Source organism: Pecten maximus, chromosome 9 (assembly GCF_902652985.1).
Source record: "Pecten maximus chromosome 9, xPecMax1.1, whole genome shotgun sequence".
NCBI lineage: Eukaryota > Metazoa > Mollusca > Bivalvia > Pectinida > Pectinidae > Pecten > Pecten maximus.
In genome coordinates, this window is record NC_047023.1 from 25,645,181 (window position 1) to 25,671,111 (window position 25,931).

General features: G+C 35.7%; 2 protein-coding genes across 2 annotated transcripts; both read right to left on the reverse strand.

Annotated features, from left to right (window-relative positions):
* Nucleotides 1–7,549: 7,549 nt before the first annotated feature.
* On the reverse strand, nucleotides 7,550–9,826 carry LOC117333942. Its single transcript, XM_033893361.1, has one exon. The coding sequence runs from the start codon at nucleotides 9,824–9,826 to the stop codon at nucleotides 7,550–7,552; it is 2,277 nt and encodes a 758-aa protein (XP_033749252.1).
* A 3,515-nt stretch (nucleotides 9,827–13,341) lies between these two features.
* LOC117335222 lies at nucleotides 13,342–24,318 on the reverse strand. Its single transcript, XM_033895210.1, has 7 exons — nucleotides 24,037–24,318; nucleotides 19,690–19,934; nucleotides 18,447–18,596; nucleotides 17,490–17,864; nucleotides 16,715–17,011; nucleotides 16,244–16,369; nucleotides 13,342–15,334 (listed from the first exon to the last, which is right to left on the reverse strand). Exons 3-7 carry the CDS (start codon nucleotides 18,574–18,576, stop codon nucleotides 15,207–15,209), a joined length of 1,056 nt encoding a protein of 351 aa, XP_033751101.1. The 5' UTR covers nucleotides 18,577–18,596; nucleotides 19,690–19,934; nucleotides 24,037–24,318; the 3' UTR covers nucleotides 13,342–15,206.
* Nucleotides 24,319–25,931: the final 1,613 nt, after the last annotated feature.

The following is a 25,931-nucleotide window of genomic DNA, read 5'->3' on the forward strand; positions in this document are numbered from 1 at the left end:
GACAACACAAAACTTTTCTAGCTATAAAAAACAGCAATACATTTTTCAGTTTCAAAATATAACACCACAGTTTTCAATGATTTATGACAACACCACACTTCTCATTAATAAGAAGACAACACCTCGCTTTTCAACAACACTACAGGTTTTAGTTATAAAACACAACTTTTCTTTAAGTTCATTACACTGTCAAATGATCAGAAATGTTCCCTTGTGTATCAATTAGCTAAACATCTGAGAAGATCCATTTTTAATTTTAAATGGTTTGGTTATTCTCACTTCATTCACAGATTTGTCTCATGTTTAAACCTGTTCAATATTTCTCTGTTGCCTCCCTCTCGTGTTTTCTCTGTCAACCTCTAGGGTATGACATATTAATGTGCTCTCAAAAATTTAATGACGTCACGGCAACAATGCTATGACGTCACGACAACATATTGATTGTCTAATCCCTTCTTTCTTATCTTCGTCCTCTTCGTCTGGAAAATCCACAAAAAATATACAAAACTCCTTTTGAATGAGTTTCCAAAGCCCAGCACAGCAAATTTTATATGAATACCGTTCGGAACATTCCACACACGGACAACAGATGCTCACTCGCCAACAAGGACAGAAGTATTCACAACACGTCTTGTCCGGGAAACATTTTCGTTTTGGTGGCCAGCTTGTGTTCCCTACACAACAACAGCACCATAGAATACAGCTCTGGGCACAATGGTCATCAGGGCCGGGCCAGGAGACACTCGCGTGCTGTGGACAGTAAATAGGGTATGTAGTAAGTGGACAGTAAATAGGGTATGTAGTAAGTGGACAGTAAATAGGGTATGTAGTAAGTAGACAGTAAATAGGGTATGTAGTAAGTGGACAGTAAATAGGGTATGTAGTAAGTGGACAGTAAATAGGGTATGTAGTAAGTGGACAGTAAATAGGGTATGTAGTAAGTGGACAGTAAATAAGGTATGTAGTAAGTTGACAGTAAATAGGGTATGTAGTAAGTGGACAGTAAATAGGGTATGTAGTAAGTGGACAGTAAATAGGGTATGTAGTAAGTGGACAGTAAATAGGGTATGTAGTAAGTGGACAGTAAATAGGGTATGTAGGAAGTGGACAGTAAATAGGGTATGTAGTAAGTGGACAGTAAATAGGGTATGTGGTAACAAACGCCAATCCTGACAGGTCGAGTTCAAGGGACAAACCACAGAGACTGCTCATTTATAACCCACAACACCTTAGGTTTGTAAATATACATATATCAAGACTATAATAAACAACTCGACACTAATGATTAAGCTTGACATCTCTATAGAACTATAGTTACCACTAATGTATGATATTTACTGGGCATTACTAGACCAACAGACATTATTGTATAGGTGTATCAGATTTACTTCCCTTCTTGTAACGGAGTGTATGGAGATATACCGTATAACTTAAGGGTCAACTAAACAGCAAATCCAGTCAAAACAGTGATGATTTACAAGCCTATAAAGTCCTACTATGATACAATTCAATAGAAATAATTTGATGGACCTTTAGTATGTATCATGGCAAAACGTGAGACTTGCTGTTGACATTTAATTTGTTGAACTGTTTGTAAATTTTAACAAACCATACGAAAAATGCGTGTTTCAGGGGACATAATTAGTTCATTTGTATCGCATATATTGCATAAACATGTCGTCTTGCTCACAAGTGTCTAAATGCACAAAATAGGATTGATTAGCATTGATTTGACCAGATCGATATGTATCAACACTGTTTTTATTTTGATCTTGAAACGCAAATGGCGGTCGTGAATGGTATCTCACAAATATGGGATTCAAACATAAAAATGCTCCTATTAGGCAATTTAAAGAATTATAGACATGGAAAGATGACTGCTGTAAGGAAAAAACTAAAACTGTAAAGTTTAGGGTAAAACCTGCTTAGATAGAGGCCACAAACTCATCAGTTAAAAACTTTGACCTAAAAACGTCCTACTTACATTGATCAGGTGTCTTAAAAGTATGATATAGGACAATTTTCATTGAATGAAATGCCTCCCTAAATGTTATGTTTGTGTAATATTATTCACTGCCGTCATTTGCATTTATACGTATATAAAGTAAATTCCGGTCAAACAAATGCTCCTAACCTGTGCTAGAGACAGTTGTGAGCATAACAGCTTGGCTATTGTTCAGGTTTGGTCATTTGTACATGTGTAACTTAGAATTATTCGATGCAACATCTTACTATAAAGTAAATCTATAGAAGAATCCGATAGCATCTACGGCAAATAATTGGTAATTGTACGAAAAATATCTATCAAAACAAACATAATGGTATATTATAACATGACTATTTTTGTGCATGTATTCGTGTTTGAAATTCAACATCATCTGCTATATTGATGATCATTAACAATGTACGGGTATATATGCATATAGGTGTGGGTGTATTGTAACTCTGTATAGAAATATACGTCTGATGTCTACTGTAACTCTATACAGAGATATATGTCTGGTGTCAACTATAACTCTGTATAGAGATATATGTCTGATGTCTACTGTAACTCTGTATAGAGATATACATCTGGTGTCTACTGTAACTCGGTATAGAGATATATGTCTGATGTCTACTGTAACTCTGTATAGAGATATATGTCTGATGTTTAATGTAACTCTGTATAGAGATATATGTCTGGTGTCTACTGTAACTCTGTATAGAGATATATGTCTGGTGTCTACTGTAACTCTGTATAAAGATATGTCTTTTCTCTACTGTAACTCTGTATAGAGATATATGTCTGATGTCTGCTGTAACTCTGTATAGAGATTTATGTCGGGTGTCTACTGTAACTCTGTATAGAGATATATGTCTGATGTCTACTGTAACTCTGTATAGAGATATTTGTCTGATGTCTACTGTAACTCTGTATAGAGATAGATGTCTGGTGTCTACTGTAACTCTGTATAGAGATATATGTCTGGTGTCTACTGTAACTCTGTATTGAGATATATGTCTGATGTCTGCTGTAACTCTGTATAGAGATAAATGTCTGATGTCTACTGTAACTCTGTATAGAGATATATGTCTGGTGTCTACTGTAACTCTGTATAGAGATATGTCTTTTCTCTACTGTAACTCTGTATAGAGATATATGTCTGATGTCTGCTGTAACTCTGTATAGAGATTTATGTCGGGTGTCTACTGTAACTATGTATAGAGATATATGTCTGATGTATACTGTAACTCTGTATAGAGATATATGTCTGATGTCTACTGTAACTCTGTATAGAGATATTTGTCTGATGTCTACTGTAACTCTGTATAGAGATAGATGTCTGGTGTCTACTGTAACTCTGTATAGAGATATATGTCTGGTGTCTACTGTAACTCTGTATTGAGATATATGTCTGATGTCTGCTGTAACTCTGTATAGAGATAAATGTCTGATGTCTACTGTAACTCTGTATAGAGATATATGTCTGATGTCTACTGTAACTCTGTATAGAGATATATGTCTGATGTCTATTGTAACTCTGTATAGAGATATTTGTCTGATGTCTACTGTAACTCTGTATAGAGATAAATGTCTGATGTCTACTGTAACTCTGTATAGAGATATATGTCTGATGTCTACTGTAACTCTGTATAGAGATATATGTCTGATGTCTGCTGTAACTCTGTATAGAGATAAATGTCTGATGTCTACTGTAACTCTGTATAGAGATATATGTCTGGTGTCTCCTGTAACTCTGTATAGAGATATATGTCTGATGTCTACTGTAACTCTGTATAGAGATATATGTCTGATGTCTACTGTAACTCTGTATAGAGATATATGTCTGATATCTACTGTAACTCTGTATAGAGATATATGTCTGATGTCTACTGTAATTCTGTATAGATATATATGTCTGGTGTCTACTGTAACTCTGTATACAGATATATGCCTGATTTCTACTGTAACTCTGTATAGAGATATATGTCTGGTGTCTACTGTAATTCTGTATAGATATATATGTCTGGTGTCTACTGTAATTCTGTATAGATATATATGTCTGGTGTCTACTGTAACTCTGTATACAGATATATGCCTGATTTCTACTGTAACTCTGTATAGAGATATATGTCTGGTGTCTACTGTAACTCTGTATAGAGATATATGTCTGATGTCTACTGTAATTCTGTATAGATATATATGTCTGGTGTCTACTGTAACTCTGTATACAGATATATGTCTGGTGTCTACTGTAACTATGTATAGAGATATATGTCTGGTGTCTACTGTAACTCTGTATAGAGATATATGTCTGGTGTCTACTGTAACTCTGTATAGAGATATATGTCTGGTGTCTACTGTAACTCTGTATAGAGATATATGTCTGGTGTCTACTGTAACTCTGTATAGAGATATATGTCTGGTGTCTACTGTAACTCTGTATAGAGATATATGTCTGGTGTCTACTGTAGCTCTGTATAGAGATATATGTCTGGTGTCTACTGTAACTCTGTATAGAGATATATGTCTGGTGTCTACTGTAACTCTGTATAGAGATATATGTCTGGTGTCTACTGTAACTCTGTATAGATATATGTCTGATGTCTACTGTAACTCTGTATAGAGATATATGTCTGGTGTCTACTGTAACTCTGTATAGAGATATATGTCTGATGTCTACTGTAACTCTGTATAGAGATATATGTCTGATGTCTACTGTAACTCTGTATAGAGATATATGTCTGGTGTCTACTGTAACTCTGTATAGAGATATATGTCTGGTGTCTACTGTAACTCTGTATAGAGATATATGTCTGATGTCTACTGTAACTCTGTATAGAGATATATGTCTGGTGTCTACTGTAACTCTGTATAGAGATATATGTCTGATGTCTACTGTAACTCTGTATAGAGATAAATGTCTGATGTCTACTGTAACTCTGTATAGAGATATATGTCTTATGTCTACTGTAACTCTGTATAGAGATATATGTCTGGTGTCTACTGTAACTCTGTAAAGAGATATATGTCTGATGTCTACTGTAACTCTGTATAGAGATATATGTCTGATGTCTACTGTAACTCTGTATAGAGATATATGTCTAATGTCTACTGTAACTCTGTATAGAGATATATGTCTGGTGTCTACTGTAACTCTGTAAAAAGATATATGTCTGATGTCTACTGTAACTCTGTATAGAGATATATGTCTGGTGTCTACTGTAACTCTGTATAGATATATGTCTGATGTCTACTGTAACTCTGTATAGAGATATATGTCTGATGTCTACTGTAACTCTGTATAGAGATATATGTCTGGTGTCTACTGTAACTCTGTATAGAGATATATGTCTGGTGTCTACTGTAACTCTGTATAGAGATATATGTCTGATGTCTACTGTAACTCTGTATAGAGATAAATGTCTGATGTCTACTGTAACTCTGTATAGAGATATATGTCTTATGTCTACTGTAACTCTGTATAGAGATATATGTCTGGTGTCTACTGTAACTCTGTAAAGAGATATATGTCTGATGTCTACTGTAACTCTGTATAGAGATATATGTCTGGTGTCTACTGTAACTCTGTAAAGAGATATATGTCTGATGTCTACTGTAACTCTGTATAGAGATATATGTCTGATGTCTACTGTAACTCTGTATAGAGATAGATGTCTAATGTCTACTGTAACTCTGTATAGAGATATATGTCTGGTGTCTACTGTAACTCTGTAAAGAGATATATGTCTGATGTCTACTGTAACTCTGTATAGAGATATATGTCTGGTGTCTACTGTAACTCTGTAAAGAGATATATGTCTGATGTCTACTGTAACTCTGTATAGAGATATATGTCTGATGTCTACTGTAACTCTGTATAGAGATATATGTCTGATGTCTACTGTAACTCTGTATAGAGATATATGTCTGATGTCTACTGTAACTCTGTATAGAGATCAGACTGTTTTTTACATGAAATAAACTGCCGCTGTATCTGATTAACTTTGTTTAGAAACATGAACATGTTTTACAAGCAATGCTATATATTCAAATATAGATAACAACAAATAACTGTTCCAGTATTTCTAAATATATCGACTTTTTAAAAATAAATATTGCCTCTGTTATGTAGCCTGTTACTGTCTAATTTGACAAGTTTGGCAGTCAGAATTTCGAAATTCAACTAATATCTACAGAAATATCTAAACGAATTAAAAGAAAGGTCGAAGGAAATTCTACTCACCAAAGATCTTTTAATCCCAAACTTTTTGCAAACCTTGAAAATGTATCCAGGTGTCCGATTGAATTTGATCCCCTGAAGAGCGCCACGATGTAGCCGCGAAAGTACTAGGGATACAGCAGATCTGTGTTTGACTTTTTATTTCATTATTATTATTTACCGTCACATGGACATTTTAACTTTATTCTATATATATATATATGTCAAGTAGTAATAACGACAGTACAGACAAGTAAATTGTCAAATTTTCGAGGCAATCTGCCCCTTTATCAAGACACAGGTAAATTACATACGATCACATATAGACATAATACATGGAACAGTTACACAAATATAGTAGGTATAAACAACAAAAAGTATCATAATGTTGTAAAAATGATCCCCCTCGGTCGATACTAAATTCGCCGAGGGCCTATTATGATTAATAAGGAAACATCTTTGGTGGTGTACAGATGCTAAAAGTAAATGAATGAAGGAATGAATGAATGAATGAATGAATGAACAAATAAATAAATAAATAAATAATATAACTTAAAGGTTTAACAGAAAAGCATCGCGGGTCGATTCGATGTGATGGCAGCGCGTGTTATGTCATGAATGTTTTTGTTATTGTTTTTTTCTTCGATATGTACATTTCGTCCCGCAAAACTCGGCCCAAACAGCGGGTTGCAGTGACAATATCGGGTGGCCAATCCCATATTAAAATTAGTTCGTTTAAATGAAATGGAACAAGTTTTAAAAACATATAGATGTAATTGTGTAGAAAGGTAAAATTTAGACATTAGAAACCAAACGAAAAGGTGGTCGAAAGATCCTATTATCGTGACGAAAACCGAATGTCAGGACGACTCGTCACAAACCGACATCATGTACTCGCCCAACTTATTCAGCCAATCAGCTGCTGTTTCATGTAAACCAAGTCCCTAAGGAAAGTGTGTTTGTGGGGCCTGTAGGGGTTGGTCTGATTAAATAACATATGGAGTGGGTACTTCCTATAAGCGAGAATAGAGATTATAGGAATAATGTTTGAAGAACAAACATCATACATCCCTACTAAAAATAGGATGGCGTAGGACTACAGGTGGAAAAAAAGGCGGGAATCCCCCAGATGGGGGTTTCCCCGTCCGTTGTAAGGTCCTTTGATAACACATGTGCTCCTATATGCTATGAACCTGTGCACGATATTTGTTGTGTGTGGCGAGAATAGATATTTATTCCGTCATTTTAACTCCAAGTGAATGATATAGGCGAATAAATCTGCAGTTTTGACATATAGTGAGGAGTTTCTATTGTGAGAGTCCCTCAACTACGTAACATGAGTAGGATTATCTCTCATTCATGCCGAGTGGGTAGCCGGTTTGTAGTTGGTTGATCCAATGTCGTTCCCTATTCAGGCGTTGCTGGTCATTCCAACCCCTGCAGTGGTCAATGGGGACAACCTGCATGTCGTGCCATGTGTGGCTCGGCATGTTGAAATGTCTCGCTACTGGCAAGTCCTGGCGTTTCTGTTTGATAGAACAACGGTGGTTATTTATCCTCAGATTCAGTGGTGTTTTGGTCTCCCCTACATACTGCATGCTACACTTGGCACACGTAATAAGGTATATTACATTGGCCGATGTGCAGGAGACTGACTGAATGATGCGGTATTTCTGTCCATTAGTCTCACAATTGAATGAATTGGTGTTGTGAGTGTACGGACAGAGTTTACATCTCTTACTGCTACACGTCTCGAAACAGCCATTGGCTGAAGCATTAGATGGTGAAGGTAGATTACCACTGACTACCAAATCTTTGATGTTTTTTGGTCTGCGGTAAGCTAGTATGGGGGGTTCCGGGAAAATACCCTGGAGTTTGCTGGACGACAACACGATGTGCCAGTGTTTCTGGAAGATTGTTGACAATGCGGGCATGCCCGGATGAAAGGTTACCACACAAGGTACTCTTCCAGTTTTCGGCCTGTCTTTGTATTCCAGTGTACTCGCCCTGTCCAATTCTTTCACCCTATCAATTTCACGATCTATTAGGGCTGCGCCATATCCTCTATTGAGAAGATGAGATCTAAGCTCTACACAACGACGTCTGAAGTCATCGTCGTCGGAGACGATACGCCTGATTCTCAAAATCTGGGAGTATGGAATGCTCCTTGTAGTGTGGGGTGGGTGACAACTGGACGGGCGAAGGTACTGGTGAGTGTCCGTGGGTTTACTGTATAAATCCGTGTGTATTTCTCCGTTGACGAGTGTGGAACAGGTGTCCAAAAAAGTATTTTTCTCTTCGGAGATGTCGGCAGTAAACTTAATGGTCCGATGGAACTCATTCGCGAAACGAACGAATTCCTCGAGGGACTCTCTACCGGATGTCCACTTGATCTCGATGTCGTCAATGAATCTAAACCAGCTGAGTGGTTTCGATGGGGCCGCTATTAGAAGCCTTGTCTCGAGATGGCCCATAAACACATTCGCGTAAGATGGTGCCATTTTGGTGCCCATTGCCGTACCACTAACTTGAAGATAGTGCTCTCCGTTGAATGTAAAGTTGTTCAGCGTGAGCACTAACTTAAGAAGTTCCACTAAACTATCTGTTGAAGGGTGCTTATTCCTCCGAGTGTCCCAAGCAGAACGGCAGGCTATGATTCCGTCCTCATGTGGGATGTTGGTGTAGAGGGAAACCACATCCATGGTGACCAGGAGTGTGTCATCAGGTAGATTACTACATGGCGTCTTTTTAAGGTAGTCCGTGGTGTCTTTCAAGTAAGATGGCAAGCTCTCGACATGGGATCTCAAGTGGAAGTCGATGAACTTTGAGATTTTTTCTGTGGGGTGGCCAATCGAATTGATGATGGGTCGACCGGGGTTACCAGCCTTGTGGAATTTTGGAAGGAGATAGAAATTCCCTGCTCGTGGGGAATCGCAGCGCAAGAATTCAGCTGTATCCTTGTCAATATCTCCTTTAAGTTGTATCCTGCTGATGGCGGCATTGACCTTATTAGCATGCTCCACCGTTAGATCCTTATCCACTTTACGGTAGAACGTCTCATTCGACAATTGGCAATTGGCCTCCTGGATGTAGTCCTCTCTGTTCATGACAACTACTGCAGAGCCTTTATCGGCTGGTTTGATGACAATGTCAGTGTTGCGTTTCAGAGCCTGAAGTGCCTTGCGCTCACCCATCCCTAGGTTGTCTCTTTGGGTGTGAGTCATGGTGGTGTGATCGGATATCTCCTGTTTTACAGCATCTATGAATGCCTCGAGTGCTGGGACTTTACTGGGTGGAGGGTTCCATGTGCTTTTTTTCTTAAATGGATTAACAGGGGAAACCTCTGTGTCAGGGTCATCCGAGTCTTCGTCTTTGGCGAAATGAACGCGAAGAAGGAGTCTTCTGTAGAAGCTCTCCATATCCTGCACCAACTCGGCATTGTTGGGATTCCGTGGGATGGGGCAGAAATTCAACCCTTTAGAGAGAACTGAATTTTCTTGGGCACTCAGAGTGTGGTCCGAGAGATTGACAACTGTGTTGACCATTTGCATGGTTCCCTTATGTTTGGGGCGTAGTCTTCTCTTTCGGGGTTTGTGGCTTGTTACTGGTGGAGTGATGTTCATCTCAGGTGGTTGGCCCAGACCGTCACGTTGGAATTTGTTAATTTGTTTTTGACGGAGGGAGGTACGTCTTTAGCTCTCAAAATGGTGTATTTTTTGGACAAGCGGGTTCGTATCATAACCCGGTGCAGTTTTCAAATTGTTAAGATTCTGGGCCAGCCGTTTGTGTGCAGTGGTCAGTTTTTTGCTACATACTCCCTGTAAGTGTTGCAATAGTTTCATTTGGTAAACATGTAGGATCCTATCGGAACGTGCTATGGCTGAATTGGACATAGTGCCAATGTTTAGTGTGCACTTGAATCGTAGGCCTTTAGGAACGATGTCTGCCTGTAGGTACGAGTTGTAATTAATAGGGTGGTGTTGTAAATTAACTACCCGTAGGGCCTCTTTCTTAGTTGTTTTATACATGACTAAAGGATCCATTGTTGTCGTAACAGTGGCTAAATGTAAACAGGTGTAAACTAGACAAATTACGGTGATATTGGGACAATACGGGTACACAGACAGACAACAGAATATTACGGTGATATTGGGACAATACGGGTACACAGACAGAAAACAAAATATACTTAAATAAAAGAAACGGATTGGATAAACCGGATCACAATATAGGTAGCCTAGATTATGATGCGTATTACTTCGTGTGATAGGTAGGGTCTAGTAAGTAATAACGACGGTATAAACCAATATAGGTACTGGATCCTAACAAACAAATGTTGGATGCGTATTACTAGAAATAGATATATGTCAAGTAGTAATAACGACAGTACAGACAAGTAAATTGTCAAATTTTCGAGGCAATCTGCCCCTTTATCAAGACACAGGTAAATTACATACGATCACATATAGACATAATACATGGAACAGTTACACAAATATAGTAGGTATAAACAACAAAAAGTATCATAATGTTGTAAAAATGATCCCCCTCGGTCGATACTAAATTCGCCGAGGGCCTATTATGATTAATAAGGAAACATCTTTGGTGGTGTACAGATGCTAAAAGTAAATGAATGAATGAATGAATGAATGAATGAACAAATAAATAAATAAATAAATAAATAATATAACTTAAAGGTTTAACAGAAAAGCATCGCGGGTCGATTCGATGTAGGAGACAGGTATTGTATCATTAATAGGTAATGTGTTGATGTAGGTGACATATATTGTATCATTACTAGGTAATGTGTTGATGTAGGTGACAGGTATTGTATCATTACTAGGTGATGTGTTGATGTAGGTGACAGGTATTGTATCATTACTAGGTGATGTGTTGATGTAGGTGACAGGTATTGTATCATTACTAGGTGATGTGTTGATGTAGGTGACAGGTATTGTATCATTACTAGGTAATGTGTTGATGTAGGTGACATATATTGTATCATTACTAGGTGATGTGTTGATATAGGTGACAGGTATTGTATCATTACTAGGTAATGTGTTGATGTAGGTGACAGGTATTGTATCATTACTAGGTGATGTGTTGATGTAGGTGACAGGTATTGTATCATTACTAGGTGATGTGTTGATGTAGGTGACAGGTATTGTATCATTACTAGGTAATGTGTTGATGTAGGTGACAGGTATTGTATCATTACTAGGTGATGTGTTGATGTAGGAGACAGGTATTGTATCATTACTAAGTGATGTGTTGATGTAGGTGACAGGTATTGTATCATTACTAGGTGATGTGTTGATGTAGGTGACAGGTATTGTATCATTACTAGGTAATGTGTTGATGTAGGTGACAGGTATTGTATCATTACTAGGTAATGTGTTGATGTAGGTGACAGGTATTGTATCATTACTAGGTAATGTGTTGATGTATGTGACAGGTATTGTATCATTACTAGGTAATGTGTTGATGTAGGTGACAGGTATTGTATCATTACTAGGTGATGTGTTGATGTAGGTGACAGGTATTGTATCATTACTAGGTAATGTGTTGATGTGGGTGACAGGTATTGTATCATTACTAGGTAATGTGTTGATGTAGGTGACAGGTATTGTATCATTACTAGGTGATGTGTTGATGTAGGTGACAGGTATTGTATCATTACTAGGTGATGTGTTGATGTAGGTGACAGGTATTGTATCATTAATAGGTGATGTGTTGATGTAGGAGACAGGTATTGTATCATTACTAGGTAATGTGTTGATGTAGGTGACATATATTGTATCATTACTAGGTGATGTGCTGATGTAGGTGACAGGTATTGTATCATTACTAGGTGATGTGTTGATGTAGGTGACAGGTATTGTATCATTACTAGGTAATGTGTTGATGTAGGTGACAGGTATTGTATCATTACTAGGTGATGTGTTGATGTAGGTGACAGGTATTGTATCATTACTAGGTAATGTGTTGATGTGGGTGACAGGTATTGCATCATAGACAGTTTGTTGTAAGTTACATATGTTGTATTATTACCTGAGAGAGGGTTGTAGTATATGACATGTATTGAATCATGAGTAGACAATGTGTTGTAGTAGGTGACGTGTATAATAACTGACATTATGTTGTGTTAGGAGCCAGGGGCCGCGGTGGCCGAGTGGTTAAGGTGTACTGACACTTTATCACTAGCCCTCCACCTCTGGGTCGCGAGTTCGAAACCTACGTGGGGCAGTTGCCAGGTACTGACCGTAGGCCTGTGGTTTTTCTCCGGGTACTCCGGCTTTCCTCCACCTCCAAAACCTGGCACCTCCTTAAATGACCCTGGCTGTTAATAGGACTTTAAACAAAAACAAACAAACCAATGTGTTAGGAGCCACACATTGTATCATAACTAGTTATTGTGTTTTGGTAGGGGCCATGTATTGTATCATGACTAGGCAATGCGGTAATTATATTGTTATACAAATATTGTATGTTAACGTTTTGTAGCATAACAAGGAACATGCATTGTAATATGATTAGAAATGAAAACTGAATAATATTTGAAGGAAGAGTACACATACATATTTTACTGATCTCATTCTATGAACTTTTGGTGTTTCTCTCAGAATGTTTCACTAAGTTTCTCCGAATTCTGTGTAACCAACTGCTCCATCATAAGAGTGCATACATGTAGTAACGATCTAAGTCAGTGTCAAAACCACAACCGTGTTCAAAATATGAATACAACCGTCACTCCATCCAATTTCCAAAACTTACATTTTGTTTTACTGTTATATATATACTATCTCGAAAATTGTATATATGTTTAAAACCAGACAGTTTTAAATTTACTGCTATTGAGGTCGTAAGTATGTTTACAAGAAATATCAATAGCATGCAAAGTCAGTAATCCATGGAAAATAGTTTGCCTGAATACTCTGAAGAAAAAATTATTTGTAGAGGTTATATTGTTAAATATATTACTATCATACAATCATTTCTGCATAAAATATATTCTGTTTATCTATTATGCTATCCTTCAGATTCGCTTTTCTGTGTAGCGTATATAATACAAAACAATTATTTGTACAATATTTGTCTATCAAAGATGTTAAATATAAACAACACAAAGCTAATTGTGTTACATTAAAAATATATTTATTGTGAAGTATATTTGTTTGTAAAATGATATCTTAATGAACATACAATATAGACATGTACTGTACAAAGTGGAATGTTTGTTTGCAAAAGACGTATCGTTTTTCGTGTTTGATATTTACCATTAAAATGTACTAAGCGAGTTGACACGTCAGATTAAGCATGCTTCACAAGGTGTCCTTGGATGTCTGCACGAAATTGATTTATGAACTAAAAATTCACGATCTAAAGCACCAGCAAACCTTCCATATTATGTGTACAGTATGTATTCAAGTCTAATAAACTTAACAGATACAATCACAGGCAGACTGGCTTAAGTAAAACTATGATGAATACAATATCGAACATAAATAATGTATACAAAGTCGTCTGCATCCTACATTATCAACAAGATGTACACATAAAAGTTGAAAGTTGTGGATAAGCTTCGATTCACTTTGAATTCTGAAATCAATCTCAATTAATTATCAAAATTATTCCACATAAACTTCAGAAACATACCTTTGTTTATAATCCTTAAATATCAATGCTCGTTACTCTTTTGTCGTGTTAAAGATTTAAAGATGAAAAATGAACCAAAATCGGTCATGATAACCGAAGCAGTTTTGCAACCGTCAATCTGATTGGTCGACAGTTCCATACACAATACTTACTATACATGTACATAGTTGTCGACCAATCAGACTGTCCATTTTAAAACAGCTCTGAGAAAGATAACCTTCTTCCATTCCACAGTCAACGTATCGTCCTATCTTCAAGTGATACACTCTGTTAATGTAGTAGGGGTATGGACTAATCTATTTTTTCTTCAAATAACCTGCTAACAAAATACAAACGCCTGTGATGTATATAACAAACATTACATCATATCAACGGTGTACATTAATATTGCAAGTAATTTCTCTTATATCGGCGACAAAAGCAGTACAATTGAAATTCATTTTCCAAGATGTATGGTATTGAAAACATGTTTCATATACAAATATAATTATTGCATCAAAAACGGTTTATCTGATTAAAAAAAATATGAATTTGAATATGGCGTCAACATCTTTACTTTTACAAAATATGTTGCTCAATGCATTTTTATCTCGCCAGCCAGAATTCCTTTAGCCATGTGTATTTCTACGAATCAGTATCACTAGCTGCCGTTAAACAGAGAAAACGATTGCAAATTGGAACCATATTCATATACTTAAACAGTAAATTAAGTTTTTCTCCTTTACGTTCATTCCTCAATATGTTACGATTCACGATATAATCCTTTACCTAACATTCCTTTCTGGACATTGAAGAGGAGACAGTTATTTAAGGTGAAAGGTCATCAGCATACGTACAATTATAGATTTAAATTCCATTACCGTAAATTGTCGCTTGCTTAGGACCATATCGGGATAGAATGTTTCAACGTTCAATATAGATTGTATGGACGATTAATCTAAATTAAACGACTTACATGCCTGAATAATGAAGTTACCGTCATATATGGTACTATCCCGTATATGATAGAAATGTCACTATATTCATATATTATTTTATCAATGTAAAAGACACAAATGTTAATCATATTTTTACTCAATATTTTATGACGAATGAATATCATTAGGTTGCTATGCCCGTAGAAGAATCTAGATTAAAGTTTATTAATCAAATTAAAAGCTAAAACTTGATTTAACCTCAATCCAACATTTTGTTAAATTGTTTTTCGAAGACTCTTTAAATAAATATTTAAAATAAAATGATACATGGGATAATAAGTTGTGTACATTTCACAAGCAGCAGACAAATCAACACAATTATCTTGTCGGTGTTAATATATAAACAATCTGAACTGCAGTGACGCCAAATCTATTTATACTCCTGCGGCTCTTTGAATCGTGTCAAGATGGCCCCTATACCGGAAGCGATAACAATACCTCCACCGATGTAAAATGACAACTTCCATGGATCCTTCTCCTCAGTATCCAATATTTCCTCTACAAATGTAAGGATTTATTTTACATTGATCACAGAACATGCTTGCTATATATAAATGTAAAGATCTATTTATATCGATAACTATCACAGAACATGCATGCTATATATAAGTAGAAAGATTTATTTAAATAGATAACTGTTACAGAATATACATGATATACATAAATGTAACTAAAAACGCAGTTTTGCATACAAGAGAAATATCATATCTATTTAGACCAGTCTTAATAATTTTCCCAATCTACATTTATTCCACAAATGAGGTATAAATATAATCTGTCATTTATATGCAGGCTTATCTCCCTTCTCTTTACTCAGTCACCATGTTTTCTCTGATGCTTAAGAAAATAACAAGAATTCATTAAGTTTTGCCACTGTATAGTTGGTACTGTTCCCGGTTATTAAATATTAGCGGAAATATAAAGATAAAATTATATCCACTCAAATGTACAAAAGCGTTCATTCGCCTACTGCAAAATGTTTAAAAGGCTGACACAGTAATGAAATATATGGGATCAAGTAGGGTGCGCAGAAACCTTACCTACTGTATATAATCTTTCTTGTACATATTCTGAGTGTATTGTCTACGCATTTTTGTAAACACATTATTAATTCTGTTGGCATATTTACTCACGATTTGATTATTACTTCCTCTTTGTTTTATGTAACTTCTGAAGGTTATCAATATTGTAATATTTTACATGTGTTATCACTTACGTTTATTTTGGACAGGTTCAATGATATATCACATATTGTTTATTGTGTGTATGCCTCAACACGGTTTCCTTTTGTGCATACCCCAACATGATTTACTTATTAAATATATATATCAACATCTGTTGTTCATTTTACGTATATATTAAAACTTGTTGTGTATTGTGTATGATCCATCACCGCCTTTTACATACCTTCTGCGGGGGTTACCACCAACTCAGCGATACCAGCCATCAACCCAAACAATCCTTCAACGATACGGACGTGTCCTTTACCAAACGTATCCGGTATAGTATTATCCAGCAGCGAGTTAAATATTCCTGGAAAATATATAAAAAAAAATCAGCTTGGAAATCGACACCTCTCAAAAGCATGACCTCATATCCAAATTTAAACCACCCGAAAATAAAGAAGTAAAAACCAAACGAAGTTCGGTTTAAAACCTGTTTCACTTATTCCTTTATTTAGGCATATCATTTGATTTTTGAAAAAAAAATCTTTACTGCATTTATGACTTTTATTGGAGGTCAGTGCGTGAATTGATCATATTTCTCAACAGATTATGGTAACGTTATTCCAGTAGGCTTACGCAATAATAAGTTTTGCACTGTATTTATCTGTGCATGACAATACTGTATTTAACGTGATCAATAAATTTATACAACCTTTGCTGAACCCAAAGAGAGCTCCAAATCCTGCCACCAGTCCGACGGTTTTGAGGGACGGCGCAACACAACCAAGTACACCTGCCAAGATGTTAATTACTCCAATGGTTATAAGGACAGTGCCTATTTCCCGGTCCTTCCAACAGCAACACAGAACCATCACGATCAGTCCGGCTAGTTCGCCAAGGTACGGAACCACTACCGCAATCAATCTCTCAATTATTTCCTCTGTATCATTGTCATCAATTTCAACTTCGCCCAATAACTTTTGGTATTGATTAAGTGGCAACGGCTTTCCTGTTGTATCAAAAAAGATATAAATTCATGATAAAAAATAGCGGATAGCAAGTATTGAAATTAATACACCGGATTTAAAATGGTAAAAGAAATTTAAAAAAATAAACAAACAAAAACAATTTTTTTTGACCAATTCTCATTCACAACACATATCAATTCAGCCATCAATAAAAAAATTAACGGAAATGCTATCCATTAAATTCTCCTGAACGTCTCGCACCTCAACATATCTACAAAACAGCACTATCGAAATGAAGTATCCCATGTAGTGTTTAACAGCAGAAACCTTGTTAAGACTGGAAATCTAGCTTTATCAAGTCAGCAAGCTTTTGGATCAAGGACTTAATGGTTTCATTTTGGCCAAAAGTTGAAGAAAAATTGCACATCATAGAACAGAATGTTTTTATTTTTTTAATTGCAGTCGATCCGATTTCTCACCGTTTATACGATACACCTGACTGATTAAGATCAGACGTACCAAATTGGTCCAGGAAGATCAGGATGAGTAGTAAGTACAACACCAAATCCTTGAACAACTTCCAATCCACAATGCCAACGATGCGACCTACGTAGTTTGTCCTGCTGTCGGAGCTCTTCAATTCAAGCGGCGTGAGGGTGGCACAACAAAAGAAAGCGACACCTATCGCGATCAACTGATACCGGAAGTTGTGTTCCCATTTGAATTTTAGTTCAATATCTTTGTTGAATGTTGGTGCTAAGGACAAAAGAAGCATTCCGATGACACCGAGGACCTCCCCAGCTCTTACAATACCGATGGCGCGTAGTCTCTTTGTTGCAAAGTATTCCAGTGGAGGAACTATGGCTGTAAGGAGGAGGAAGGCTGACCCGAGACCTAGTAACAGATTCAATACACAAATTACTATTATGTTTGCAGCATTGCCAATACTACAGACCAGAAAGGTTTTACAATAGATTTACAATAATTAAATATATATTCACGAATTTCTCGATGTTTACATTTAAAACTTATTAAGAAGAATGGTACACAACACACACAAGATAATGGTAACTTTCAATACAAATTGAGACATTATATACAGTTGAGCCAACAATGAATCAAACTGTATCCACTGTTACAGCATTTTATGTTTCGTAAGTGATGCCAAGGACGAGAAAGTATGAGATTTTGCAGTGAAAGTATGATATTTTGCAGTGACAATATAAGGTTTTGCCGAAACTACTTTCCTGTTATATGAGTTGTTCCCCTTGATCGAACTTGGGCGTTTTAATAAATACAAACAGGAGTTTATAAGTGTCGTTTATTACTTTTATTTTTTTATGTGAACTGTATTTTGTAGCGTATCAATATTTTGAAATGCGCACTTATCCCGATCAGCTGACTCGATCGTTTATCATTTCGACGAATTGGTCAAGCTACTTTCCAGTATCTGTAACAGAAGAACCTGGGACTTACCGGTTAGTCCTCCTAAACAGAAGGCAGCGAAGTCTTCCTGATCTTTAGTGAGCCAGGACGACACAAATAGACCTCCTCCGTACATTAGACATCCCAGTATACCTACGATACGGTATCCTAAAGGCACCATGAGGATAGCGGCCACCACAACTGTAAAACAAATCGAAAAATAAAATCGAAATTGGTCAGGTTGCAGCTCAGACACAGACATAATTATCTCAACACACGTTATGCTTGACATTTTTTAAATCATATATCATCATCCACTATTGTCGACATGTATCATCATCGTCATCGTCGTTGTCAACATCGACATAAATGTGTTCAATTGAAAGATAAAGTCTGACTTAGGTGGCGGCTTGGGATGTGATTCCAAATTTAAAATATTCAATATTTGTTGAAAAAAGCCATCTTTGCATTTCCATGAGCAAAGGATTATCGTTTCTTGTTCACTATCATAAAAGGTGAACAGCTGATTTGAAGAAATCTTAACAAAAAATGCTCGAAACTAATATTTGGTGTATAATTCATACATGAAAATAATAACATGAGACAAATTTTAAAATAATGTGTATATGTATACCAACTTTTTGAATAAAAACAGGAATTGTTTAATTTAATAAATGTATATGGACCCCATATCTTATCTCATATTGCAGTGCGATAGCTGAAGTTTTGGATGTGCGAAGACATTAGTAGATGCGTTTATAATTGTACAAGGGTTCTAATTTGTTGTTTAAGTGTAAACCATTATTTCCCGAAGTCGAATATGTTTCATCATAATGATGATTCCAATGCTTTCTACAATACAAATCCGACGGCCACCTTAAAGCGTCATCTAAACAACACATCCAGTGATATTTTCACTTCCCATTAATACTGTGGTACAACAGAATCAGTTAAATCAGGTCTATCAAATGTCCATACGGCGTGAAATACATACTTGTGAACATAACGGCATTCATATATCTTTGACATAATAATGACGTATCTCTCTGTATCTTTTACCATATATTGATTATAGTTAATAACTATAGATGTTAATTTTCGACATTATATCTCTTTGCATGGTTACTTGTCAAAATCATAGCCTAATACTACCACGAGTGCATGACAAAAACAAGGATCGTTAACGGAAGAACGAACGGAACAACTAACTTATGGACGGACACGGTCATTATTTTTAATCTAAATAAACAAATGCAATGTCCGTCGAAATTCCACGAATGTTTTACAATCTTACCTCCTAATTTTCGAACAGCATCAAATGCTTCTAGGATGTCATTCGCTTTATCACTACCAAATTCATCTGCGAAATCCCTTGAAAACAAGAGTTATCAGCATAATCACAGCAGCATTGCACATATTGATGATGAAGCAGGCCAGCACGATCATCCACGCCCGACAGCCACCGTCAGGGGGGTTATAGACTGAGCCCGGCCCCGAGGTATCCAACTCCAGATCTCCAACCTGCATGGCTTCCCTCGGCTAAGCAGATAAAATACAGGTATAAAAGAGGTACCAGACTAAACAGCTCAGTCTTGTGCTGACGAGTAAGTCAGGTAGTGGTTGGATTTGTTTACATAACAACATACAAAAACAAAACAATGCTGACTGTAATGATATTCCAAGCTATAGTCCGCTGTTAGGTATAGCTAAACAAGTTCCTGTTAATATTTCAAGGTGGCTTTGTTAAGTACGACATTAACCCACGTCTGTGTGAAGAACCCTGCAGTATATCTCGTCCTACATATAAGTCCGGGCGATAATCAATAAACAGCATCCGCATCCCTTGTTGTAGACCGTTTAGATTCTGACTCAGCAAAATGGGAAGGATTTGTACATATATGGTGACAACTATTGCATTTTTCCGAGAAATTACGACAGGGAGAAATGTTTTCGGGCAATCATGATAATGAAAATTGTCCCACGTGATATTTGAATGTGTAAGCATGCATATCCTAGTTTTTAACATGGTTTCGTATTCGTCACCTGTGATTTTGTCTTACCTGTAAACATACAACCATTGGTTACAGTCCTTAGTGTATGTTAAAGTGGCTGTAGGTGTCGGTAAGTCCCGTGATACGGTTAGATACACATGATTGATTTACCTTTAATATCCAATACTTTAACTCTAATTCCTCATCAATATACAATTTGACATGAAGCAAGTTTTGTCAGTAGTGTAAATAAAATGTCCTTTTACAAAAATATATAATGCATTATCTTATGCTGTGTTATAGTGTTACTCTTGAACTTTTATTTTATCACAATGTTTTTAAAATATGTATAAAACAACACATTCAAACGCTTTCAAGACATCTGTGGAATTTAATAATGAGTAGTGTTGTAAGTAGGTGAGGGAAATGTTTCCCCACTATCACGCAACGTTTCGTGAATACAAAGGATGGCGAACGTTTTGGGAATATTGACAATGATAAAAATAGACATAACACAAAGATTTACAGCTCATTAAGCTGTAGGTATGACATTAAACAATAAACGGCGTATTTTGTTTAAAAGGAGAATGAATATAATTTAAATCATCCAGCTCTAAATATAAAAAAAGTTTTAGATGACCACAATTCACGGCAAATACATTCATTTTATAATTCAAAACTTCTTTTACATTCGAAAAAAGGTTCAAAACTTCATTTACATTCGAAAAAAGGTTCAAAACTTCTTTTACATTCGAAAAAAGGTTATCTCGATAGAAGGAATTATATACCATTAGAGATAAAATATAGTGCAAGGTTCTATACCGTCCCGACATATAGAAACACACTGCAATGAACGAAAGCGAAAAGTTAATATTTTTCAGACATAATATTATAATTCCTATTTTTAGTAACGAATTTATTTACATTGACATAATGAATTACTATCCCAGGATAGCAATCAGTTACAAAAACTAATGAATCATTCAATGCCATAGTAACCTTGATATTGGCTCATGAAATCAAGTCGTTTGATTATTTACATAAACTAAAAGAACATAAATCGAAAGTTAAAGAAACAAGAATATTTCAATGTAAAATCGGACAAAAACTATTACAATGTCTATATCACAATTCACATATATACTAACAAAAATAAGATAACTCATTTGTATGCTTGGAATGTAAACAAGACATTGATTTTTGGAACTTTAAGGCAAAACGACTACTTAAGACTCATCTAATTTTGCCAGCAACACTACAAAAAAAATGTGAAAACCTGTAAAACCATGATTTAATCGGCATATAATGTGTTCTCTGAAAACACATCGAATATAAACTGCATGAGCTCTCTCGTCAGAAGAAAAAAAAATGAATAAATGTTGAGGTTTCATTCTAGACCTTGATTGTGTTCAATTTATTTTCACATTTCGCCTTTATTCATTATTTCACATGTAACCCATTAGTATTTTCACTCTTTGTATTCTGTATAAGTTGACATGATATATCTATTTATTTCTATTGGTTTATTTATCTATCAATCTATTTATGAAATTAAATGCATTATTTTCTTATGTTTCCTGTTGCATTAGTATTTACCTAGCAATAAAGGTTCTAAGGTATTGTCTTACACCGAAAACATATATTTTAAATAAAAGGTATGGTATGGTCTTCTTTATTAGTTATTCGTGATCTCAAATAACTCGGGTAATGAAGAGACATCAGCGTTGATGCATGAAACAGTCTGGTTTAAAATACCAACATTATCATTGTCAATAACGATTTTTTTTCTCAACCATGGTTCATAAATCCAACACTACGTCTTTCTAATGCTTTGAGTGTATTCTAGATTAAACTGTATACGCCTAACTGAATATTTTTCTTAACATTAAGCTTATTATTATATCATTACTGAATTGGAAAACCATGGCCATGTTAAATGATGGTTGATTCGTTCTTCTTGCTGGATCTAACTTCTATGAAAACTTGTAAATCATTTTAAAATAAACTGTAGTACAAATTTTAAATACCACTAGCGTGTGAAAATATGATGACATATGATAGCCTGCTCGAAATAGTTAAATGCTTTAGGTGGAGGTGTAGCAATGGGGTTACACAATTGCCTGTCACCTAGACGGCCGGGGTTCGATTTCCCGATCGGACGTTAAAAGAACCGGGGTTTTCCCCAAGGTTCTCCAGTTCCCTCCCACAGTAATAACTCTCGCGCGCTTCAAGCCAGGCCAACAGGCGAGATTAATATAAGTTTACATGACTTGTTTGGCAATTGTTGTTAAATAAAATAAATTTGTATTGAAAAACGCTTATAAATAGATCAAAGTCACAGGTGAATTGCAAACATGGTGAGTGACGTCGCTAGAAATACTATCGTTTTGTAATAGATGTAATAACAGAGGGTTTGTATAAGGTACTATATAAATTCCCTTGAATGTTGACGTAATGTTTCCTTTCAACGTCTTTTTATTTATACTTAAATGTCGAGGGTCGAAAATCCCCAACCAGCTATAAACCACATGTTCATACATGTTGTGTATGACATAAGTGTTTTTATTCAATTATGGGAGAGAAAAAATAATTCATCTAGTATAAAAAAAAACGTGAATGCCAAAACCATGATTCTATCTTAAATCGACGAAACGAGGGCAAGGTACGAACAAAATATCTTTGCTTGTAAATCCTTCAGAAATTAAATTGACAAAGGTTCAGGGGTTCCGGAATAGTAAACTTCTTCAGATCCATTGCTAAATCTAGGTCAAGTTCGGGTTAAGTGACATTCCCAAATAAAAACAACGGTGGTGACAACGGAACCATAAGGCGTAACTAGCATCGAATAGGAAGTTATACCACACAGGGTGATAAACTATTTCCAAAATATTTCTAAATAAAATCATGGTGTTGACCAGACAGTTTTCCATGATAAGATACTTATTACATATTATACAAATGTAGCTTGTATTGTCAAAATCTAACTGTGATAACGCACGGCACATTATTTTAAGTGAGACTGAAGGATGCAGTTATCTGTAATATACATCTGTATCTATATACCAATTACTGTTGTGTAGTACAGATGATCACTAGGAGGGCCGTGGAGTTGTCAGGGCCGTGGAGCTGTCAGGGCCGTGGAGTTGTCTTATCTGATGCAGTTGGTAACAACTTCTCTCTTTTTAAAGTAATTTTTTCAATCAGTAAAAGCTACCTCCTCTCTCAAATTATTTATCCTTCATATCAAAGTGGTTCATTTCTTCTTTTTTTCAAATAATTATTTCATTTATTTATTTAAAATGTCTATGAAATTTCAAGATTTTTTATCAATTCTTATTGATGTTTTTACACTCAGAAATATATATCCCCTTCTACAAAACAACAAAACATCTTTCAAAGTAATAAGCTCGGAATAAATATTATATTAATCAATGATTACATCAACGGTACCTTTAGTTCTATATATAGAATATCATATCTACTGAATGTCAGCCCTAAATATGAAGAGGAGCCCCTCGGCCACAGAGTAGTGGGATTATTAGTGTCATACACACACTGTGGTGACCGACATATCCAATATACAAAACACGAATAGTTTTAGATTAACATTTGATTCCGCCTCTAACATGTATTATAAATGAGATATTTACCAGTGCACTGGGCTGTGCCGGAGGTTGGTAGCTGGGAGGTGCCTGCTGTGGATATCCATACTGAAATGCTGGGTTATACTGCCCGTGTTGTCCCTGAGAAGGATATGCGTAATTATACACGGGCGCCGCCATTTTTGATCAATACTGTTGGTATTTTCCTGTGTCCAGAAACCTGCCCTTGTAGAGTAGTAGTAGAAGGACCTGACGCTACTTATACAGCCACAAGCGGGTATTCCGTAAACGCTTCGGTGCACACAAGGAAAGATATGTAAATATGCCGGGTAAAACCACACCACTTCTTTTCATATCGACTTAACTTCTAAAACCTAGTAATAGAGAACCATTTCACATACCGATACACACTCACAAAGTGATGTATTCCTCCATAACAAAATGTGTATTGCATACCAAATAACACAGTCTAGGCGTAGTATCATTATATAATATTAAATGTATGACATTCAGCCAAGTTAAAAGATATCAAAGACGGGGACACTGAGATGCGGTTACAAAACAAATCGTATCATATATGATGTTAGGAAGATTCAGTTACTGGACGGGATTCAACTCACGGAGTATGAAGGAAAACCTGTTACACTGTCTGATGAAACATGCTATTATTTAAAAAGTGTTGTCAACTTAGGGTCTGGATGTACCTACATGTATACTCAGAATGACATTATAAGTAACGGAATAAAACGCTTTTGATGTTGTAGCATTTACATTTTGTTGTTGAAATTTAAGCAATAATGAATAATGAAGTTTAAATTAATTGCTGACGTTGACTTATTTATTGTCATTTTGAACTTTTCTACAGTCGATCACTATTATTTATTCAATCCTTTGAGAGGTAATGAGAATCATTCTGTAATATGAAAATGTTGCAGTTTTGTCATATAATAAAGCAGTTTTCAGGTGAATATGATGACCTTCGGCCTCGGGAAATATCATTTTCTCGCGTTTATAAATCATCATATTCACCTGAAAACATGTTATATAAGACGACAGTGAATTGGTTTCAGAGTATCAGATACTGACTGTAAAGATGGAGGGCGAGAACAAAGATTTTTTCCATCGAGAATTTTGTAATTAATTGAGAATGAATAATGCAACATTGTATACATTTATATCCGAGAACTCATTTCCTTATTGTTAAACACTGTCGTCTCAAATATCGTTTAAGTGTTGAATTGCTTAGAACAACTCTATCTACCAATTGCTAAAAAACTCATAATTTCAGCTTGGGATAGGCCAAGCTCAAAATAAAATCTCACTTAACTGTCATGCCTTATGTCGATGTGCAAAAGTAGCCGATACTTCTTATATTTATATATATATAATTAATTTTTCTTTGTTTTCATGGTAAATACTCAAATGTGATTGGTCGAAAAATTCTTTTCATTAATTCCGAGAATGGCGCGAAAAATGTGACGTCACAATACGACAATTGACGTTGCGTATTGATTTGAGAAAAAGAATCCCATTTAAAACCAGTAAAATTGTACATAAAACATGTTTTAAATTAGAAAATCATTTTCAAAAATTAATTATAAGCGTTGATGTCAATTATGTTTTAGTTTCATGGTATGAAACAAATTTTGTTTGCAAACTTCTGTAAGAATATGCTACGCGGATTCATACAGTTTGCAAACAAAATTTGTTTCATACCCCGATGAAACTAAAAACAAAAATGACATCAATGCTTAAATATTCGCGATATAATGCGTCAGTTTCGTGTAATAACGCGTTAGTTTCGCGATATAACGCGTTAGTTTCGCGTAATAACGCGTTAGTTTCGCAATATAACTCGTTAGTTTCGCGATATAACGCGTTAGTTTCGCGTAATAACGCGAAAAAAATATTATTTTCTTCTACATAAATGGCCCCGACCGGCT

What these genes read in the sequence shown, in the direction of transcription:
- LOC117335222 (XM_033895210.1), bottom strand. Translation starts at nt 18,576, where the DNA reads ATGGTGCCTTTAGGATACCGTATCGTAGGTATACTGGGATGTCTAATG. An exon ending in CTGTTTAGGAGGACTAACCG is followed by an intron (nt 17,865 to 18,446) that starts GTAAGTCCCAGG and finishes ATCTGTTACTAG; the next exon opens with GTCTCGGGTCAGCCTTCCTC. An exon ending in GATCTTCCTGGACCAATTTG is followed by an intron (nt 17,012 to 17,489) that starts GTACGTCTGATC and finishes TTGATACAACAG; the next exon opens with GAAAGCCGTTGCCACTTAAT.
- LOC117333942 (XM_033893361.1), bottom strand. Translation starts at nt 9,826, where the DNA reads ATGAACATCACTCCACCAGTAACAAGCCACAAACCCCGAAAGAGAAGA.